Raw genomic sequence first — 7756 nt, 5'->3', positions numbered from 1 at the left:
ATAGCCTAAACTTCTTAAAACCACTAACACAGTTAGTTATCCACATGATGCCTACTTACTAATCCATAGAAGTATTTAGAGTTCCTGATCAACCTTTCTGATACCTTACTCTAAAGTAACAGAGTTCTATAGATTTTTTTAACAAAATTATCTAACATATTGGATTAAGCTTGCCAGGGGGAAAAATGACCTTGCAACAACATAAATAATACTGGAGAAATACAAGAATTAAAAATACACACATACACACATATAACCGGAATTATAAATATGTGCACACAAAAAACCAAGAGTTACATACATATATTCAGTATATATACAGTGTGATTCAGAAATATATGCCATAGATCAATCATATTGTGAAGAAATAAAACATGTTGTCAAGAAGATTAGATAAATATGCAGAACACTGCAAAAGTTTTGTTTTGGAAAAAATAAGTTAAATATCCTATGTAATATGAGATATGTAATTAAGATAAAATTATTTTAAATGTTAGCAAGAATTCCTTTGTTCTCTTAGAACTGTATATATATGTGTGTACATATATATGAAATATAATATACATATACATGCATCAAAATACATTAACTAAAGAAGTATGCTCTATTCCCTAGAACATCAGATCTATACTTGGTCCTTTCCTGCTCTCTTGTGGCTTGGTGACACTTGTAAACAGCTGGGGAAGGAACTGCCTGGAGAGAGGTCAGGAGAAAGGAAGACAGGCTGGACCCTTCTCCATTTTTCCCCTCTTTGGTGCAACCTCTGTGAAAGAGTTGGGTCCATTCATTTTTTATTTTTCCTCAAAGGCTCCAAATCTCACTTAGTTTTAGAGTCTAAATATCCTCCTATTTTGGCTTCATCTCTAAAAGAAGAACAGCTTCCAGTTTTTTGCAGTATTCTTGATACCATTTCATATTTTCCTCTTCTTCTAATATTACCTTCACTCTATACAAAATACTTCACTAAAATCTCCTTTGAACCAATGTCTGAATTTTTTCCCTCCTCTGTGGAATTCTAGGACCATCCTGATAATTACCCAAATGCCTCCTGATCCCCCCCAAAATTAGGAATCATAAGACACTACTAAAAGTGTTAAAAGTGGGGCAGAAGTCCAGAGATGATAGAGTTTATTACTGTACATATTATACTTTCATATATTGTTTAATTTGTCTGAGCTTCAAATTGCTGGCATAGCTTATTGAAGATACAGGTATGTGAGACTGAGACTATTTATGGAAGAAGAAGAGAGGAAATGGTATAAATCTACTTCAAACTATATGGTTGTTAGTGGTATTAATCATTGTATTATCATGGTATTTAGGAATTATGGACATAAAAACCAAAATTTTTGAGGTAAACAAAGGTGACAATTGAAGGAAAAAAAGTCCTTTGAGTGAAACAGACTTGCCCCCTTAGTAAGTAAGTAGAGCTTGCCTGTCTTTTCCCAGGTGAGAGGAGGGTAGACTGAAGAAGCCCACTGGAATCAAAGGTATTTCTGAACTGGACTGTATGCTAGTCTATTTGAGCCAGTGTACACTAGACTGGAATTTTTAAAAAGAAGTTCTAGAACTATGATCTCCTCATCTTCCTTCAGTATAGATAAAGGGAACCCTCCTCTTTTCCCTTCACAAAGCCTTAAACTCTAAAGAAAGGTTATAGATTTCTGTCAATCTTTACTCACAAAAATTTGGTTGGATATCATTACCACCCAATTCAAACTCCTTTGTTAACTGATATTCAGATGTATTATGAGTTAAACTATTGACAATGTTTAGAAAAGAAAATACTAATGGTACTGAGAATTGTGAATCAGTAGATGACTTACTTTAAAGGAATCACTAATGAAAGATTTTAATGACCAAACCATTTATGCTATGTTAAGAAGTGATCCTTTAACGTTTCTTATTGTCTAAAAGCCTTATGTTTTTCTCTAATTAATAACTCACAAAATAGTATTTTCTCAGAATCAAACTATGCAAATGTGTCTGAATCATTTCAATTACATTATCTATGAGCACAGACAAATACATATTTTCCCTGTCTTTATAAAGCATTTCCAGTGGAATTAGGGGTGATACATTTATAAAATAATTTTATAAGTAAATTTAATTTCCAATTCACTACCTAAGTTGTTTGTGAATATTTTTTGTGTTTTAAAGACTTCCTGTTATAAGTTTCCAATGTTCCACTTTTACTATAACTGAGCGTCATGAGTCACTCTATTTGAGGAATGACTAGCACCACCTCTCCCTTGTCGCTGTCAGTCAGAGGGCTTCTACTTCTTGGCTCAGCAAAATTTATAAGGTTGGAGCCAAGTTCATAGCTGCTGGCAAGATGATTGATGAGAGACAGAAGCATATTTCTTCAGCTTAAAATTTATCTTCAATGAGAAATCTATACACATTACCACCTGGATATTTATTTTTAAAGGTCATCAAAGAAAATAGTTGATGAATATTTACATTCCAGGCCAAAAAGACCTTAAAATTATTGCAATATCAGTGTGATCTTTTGCAAATTCAATTTTGATCGGCCTACAGAATTTTTCTCTTTAGATTCCTTATGTTAGGAATAAGAGACGATCTTTTCTAAAAATAATATTCTATAAAGATTCTATTACACTATGTAAAAGGAAGAGGAAAATACTCTATTTCCTTTGTAACAGGAAAATTATATTTTTTTAGAGCTAAATCTAAATAGCAAAGTGACATTCAGGCAAGAGAATAGCAGGTGCCTTGCCACTAGCATATTTTGCTTGTTTCTGAAATTAATCTGGAACAATAGGATAGCAGAGAAAATGTGTCTGTTACCAAAAGACCTTTGCAAAACATGTTTTTCTAACCTGATTTCTGATGGACAACAACAAAACAATTACCTGTTTTTGCTATGCTTTCTAATTCTGACAAAATTTTACTCAATACATGTAATATCCTGATAGGAAAGGTGTCCTGAATAAAATAGGCATTATTGATGAATGCAGATATAGTTTTCCTTCAATGGTCACTTTAAGTGTAATTTTTAATTAAAGTGCCAATGTCCTTCAACCAAAAACCACTAAAATATATGTGTAATTGGACAAATTTATATTTATTGACTCATTGCAGAAAGAGAGAAAACACACCATAGTGTTTTAGTAAGAAGGTGTTAGGAAGGACTTACTGTATTTGCTGGCTCCAACTAACCTCACTTATGTTAGGCAATTTGGGGGAAGGTCTCGGATGAAAGGGTTTTGCTTTGGAATGGATGCTATCACGGAATGGGAAAAAATCTTTTCTAGAAGTTAGGAATAATAGTGTGAGACAAACCATAAATAGGTCTCTTCTTGCAGGGTTTACTTTTTCTTTCTCAGAAAACAAAATTCTTCCTTAAGAACTTTACAAGTGATATTTTTAAACAATTAATGATGTCAAAATGATATCTTATTGTATCTTTCAATTATATATGTGCTTACAAACTTTTCTAACAACATTTTGTGATGATTTGTATAGTAAGAAGATTTACACACAATTATAAAGTAAATTATACTAATGAAGAATTTCCATGCAATAAAAGGTTAACAACTTAAAATATGATTGACATTTAATAAACTGTATATATTTAAGTGTGTTATTGTATAAGTTTTTACACACACACACACACACACACACACACACACACATAGTAAGATTCCATCTCACTCCAGGAAGAATAACAATTATCAAAAATAAAATACAAATGCTGGAGAAGATGTAGAGAAAAAGGAACACTTATGCACTGTTGGTGGGGATGTAATCTAGCACAGCCATTGTGAAAAACAGGACAGTGTTTCCTCAAAAAATTAAAAATAGAATTATGTTATATCTAGCTATATCACTCCTAGGTGTATGACTGAAAGAAATAAAGTCAGCATAGAAAAGAGATGCTTGCATATATACCTTTACTGGAATGCTGTTCACAATGGCCAAACCATGCCATCAGCCTAGATTCCCAGCAATAGATTTATGAACAAAGAAAATATAGTACATGTACATAATAGAGTATTGTTCAGACATAAAATATCTTACTTGCAGGAAATGGTTGGATAGAAATCATCATATTAAACAAAATAGTTCAAACACAGAATGATAAATATTCCATATTTATCTCCTTTTTGGAAAATAAAAAATTAAAATAAAAAAGACCTGAAAATAAAAAAAGGGAGTATTAGGGAAGGCTACTGGAAGGAAGGAGCAGAGGAGGGAAGGACACAAGGGGGATGTAGGGAGGGTATATGCATGTATGGAAATGCTGCAGTGAATCCCTTTAATTTGTACAATTAATAATTAAAAAAGACAAAAATCCATGAAGAAGAGAGATGAACAGTGCTGAAGTTCACTGAAAAAATATTTAAAACAAACGAACAAAAGTTCCTTTGAGAATATGATGCCACTGCTGCTGAGCACCATTTAATACTGATCCATGCTGGTTCCCTCTGTCATCACCTCTGGAGACTTCAAATTTCCCTGGAAAAGTTGACACAGTTGCTCCTAAAATTCAGATGTTGCTATCATTTTTACCCAGTGCTCACCACTACTTGCATCTTTCCATTACATTTCAGGTGGGCACATGAAGAGCCAAACCTAGATTGAGTGGTTGCTCCCAGATATCAAAAGGGCATGGGGAAAAGTGAAAAATCACATATTTGTTCTTGAGAGTGTTTGGACAGTTCTGCTTTGAACTGGGTCGTAAGTGATTTCCATCATATTATAAATGATGGGGTGCAACTTATGAATGGAAAATGATAAATATCAATTTTTCACTCCGGAGTCTAAAATGAAGTGGTTTACCGATTAATGAGAACAAGCATTTTGAAAAGGAAAACAGATAGCTATTTGCCTCCAGCCTGTCTCTTGGCCAATTCTCACTACTTAGGGGTAGACTAACAAGAGTAAGGCAGGATTTCATTCCCTGTGAAAAGAAAAAAACAAAAACTCAATAATGTAAATTTTAAAACTTCCTGGCAACATCCAAAGGAGTTGCTGATTAGAATATTTCTCCCTAATGGTTAAGAATACACTCAGGCAAATAAAAATTAGGCTAGCATCTATACCAGGTCTATATATCTCTTCCTGTTTTCTGTGACAGTTCAGCAAGGATTCATTGTTTTTGAGCTTTACCACTCCTTTGGGCTCAATGCTGTACTCCATTGCCACACACTGCTTACTACAAGCTCATAGAGACCCTTTGTAACCCATGTGTCCAAGGGCAATGCATAGGTAACATCAACCTCAAAACAGAACTGCTTCAGAGCCCTGTACTTCATCAATAATGGCACATGAATCTATATAAAGATAACAGAAAAATACAGAGGAGAAAAATTTTATTTTATTTTATTTTGAGCTCACAGGTTCAGAGTATCAGTCCTTTTCTCTGGGTCTGAGGTGAGCTGGAGCATAGTGGTAGAAGGACACGGCAAAGGAAATCTGCTCATCATATGGTAACTAGGAAGCAGAGAGAGAGAGAGAGTGTGGGAGGAACGGGAGACAAATTATATAACCCCCAAAGTATTCCCCCCATACTTCCTCCAACGGTGACCCACCTGCCTACAGTTACCACCCAGTAATCCATTTGAATTATTTTTTTTTTTCAGATTTTAAAACTTTTTATTTGCATATTAAAAAATTATGCATTCCAGTAATTAAATCATTTGAACCAAAAAAGGGCACTCTTATTAAATTGCATTTTACAGCCTGAAGAACAAGTTGGAACAGCTTGGATCTTACTTTAGATTTTGCCATCTTTCCACCCAACTTCTTCCATCAACAACATACAAGTTCTTTTCTTTCTCTGCCAGTCAGACAGGCAGATGGGAGAGGCAGGTCTGGCCTTCGTTGTCAGTAGTTCTCAATTTTTTGATGTGAAAAGGCAGCACAGTCATTTAAACTTGACCTAACCTCTTTGCTTCTTCCAAAGTTAAACAACTAAAAGAAGTAAAATAAGAAGGCAATGCTGTGGAATGTACAGTGCATATTGACTGTGCACGCCTCATTACGATTCGCCTGCTTGCTTCTCCTGTTCAATCGTTTCTTTTGAAGGCAGAGAATATTTCTCTTGCGTTTCCATCTTCTTCAGTTTCAGCTTATCGGATTTCTCCATCTCAGTTATATAGAGTTTGTCAGACATGGTTCTGGAGGAAGTGGAGCAAGACGCATGAATAAGAGAAGTCTGTTCTGCTCAGTGGTCACTGAGTGTCCTCAAGTTATTAATCCTTCAAATGGACTAATCCACTGATTAGGTCACAGCTCTCATAATCGAATTATTTAATCTTCTCCATTAACATAGAAGTTAAGGAGAAACACCTCATATTCAAAACTTAATTTTAAGACTTTATATCTACCTCAAAGGAGGGAGAGAAGTTTAATTATTAATATGCCTGACTCTGTGTTGTTAAGTGTCTCATCTCTCTTTCTGGAGAAATGAATCTAAATAAACACAAAAATTTTAGTTAAGAAAAATAATGGACCCATCTTTGAGCACCACTGTGGTTTAGATATGAGATTTCCCCCCCAAAGCTCATATGTGAAACAATGCAAGAATATTCAAAGGTGCAATAATAATTAGATTTTGAGAGTTGTAATCTAATTAGTGTATTAATTTACTGATATGCATTAACTGGGTGGTAACAATAGGCAGGGATTGACTGGAGAGAGTAGGCCATTGGGATGATGATTTGAGGGTTTATATTTTGTCCCTGGTAACTGGAGCTTTCTCTCTGTTTCCTGGCAGTCATGTCCTGAGCCGTTTTCTTCCACCACACCCTAAATCCCTGAAGTTCTGCCTCACCTCAGGCCCAGACCTGTGGAACTGACTGACCATGGACTGAACCTCTGAAACCATGAGCTAAATAAACTTTTCCTTCTCTAAGTAGTTCTTCCAGTCTTTTGGTAACAGTGACACAAAGTTAGCTAAAACATAAATTGGTACTGGGGTGGGACCATTGTTATGACTTACTGACCATGTGGTTCAGAAGCCTTTGAAGCTGTTTTGGGATGAATTTTTAAAAGTTTAGAAATTAAAGATAAAAAATCTTTAGAATGTGGTAAGTGGAACTTAATGGGAAATTTTGGTGGGTCAGAATGATGATAGGAAAATGGACAATAAAAACTGTGCTCATGAGGTTTCAGAGGGCAAGTAGGACTAATGGAAATTGGACAAGAAGTCATTCATGTTACATTCTGGAAAAGAACTTGTCTTCATTTTGCCCATGACCTGAGAGTTTCTGTGGGGCTAAATTTGAAGATGATCAACTAATTTATTTGGCAGGGAAAATTTCAAGGCAGTACAACATTAAGGCAGTGGCCTATTTCTGAATGCTTGTTACTGAATTTACTGTGGTAACCAGGAGCAGAAAGCAGAGCAGCAAGGTTTGAAAATTTACAGTTTGTCAAGAAAAGTACAAGTAAAATTGGGACTAAGGAAGTTGTGGTTGTTAAAGAGATTGATGCTAAGCACTGTACCCAGAGACAATAGGAAAGATGACTTCAGGGCATTGCAGAAATTGGAAAGACCCCACCCATCTCAGGCTTAAATGTGTAAAAATAAAAATTCCTCTGAGAAGAGACCATAGGGTTCCCTATTTGCACAGGTGGACCTAGGAAGTTGTTTCATTGTGCTTATCTTCTGATTATCTCAGGCAATCAGAGACAACTAAAGTTCCAGTATTCTTGGCTACTATTCAAAGTGGTATCAGACCTATGGTGTCAGAACCATGTTATACTGGTTCTGCAGGAATGCAGG

General features: G+C 35.1%; 1 protein-coding gene across 1 annotated transcript; it reads right to left on the bottom strand.

Moving 5' to 3' along the window:
- Positions 1 to 5950: 5950 nt before the first annotated feature.
- On the bottom strand, positions 5951 to 6168 carry LOC306666257 (uncharacterized protein). Its single transcript, XM_079148231.1, has one exon. It carries the CDS (start codon positions 6140 to 6142, stop codon positions 6008 to 6010), a length of 135 nt encoding a protein of 44 aa, XP_079004357.1. The 5' UTR covers positions 6143 to 6168; the 3' UTR covers positions 5951 to 6007.
- Between the last annotated feature and the right edge of the window lie 1588 nt (positions 6169 to 7756).

This window comes from Sciurus vulgaris (assembly GCF_902686455.1).
Source record: "Sciurus vulgaris genome assembly, chromosome: 7".
NCBI lineage: Eukaryota > Metazoa > Chordata > Mammalia > Rodentia > Sciuridae > Sciurus > Sciurus vulgaris.
Note: the sequence above shows the minus strand (reverse complement) of the source record. Positions and strands in the feature narration are given on the sequence as shown.

Bases quoted from the DNA above. Each gene is read 5' to 3' on its own strand.
- LOC306666257 (XM_079148231.1), bottom strand. From the start codon at position 6,142: ATGTCTGACAAACTCTATATAACTGAGATGGAGAAATCCGATAAGCTG.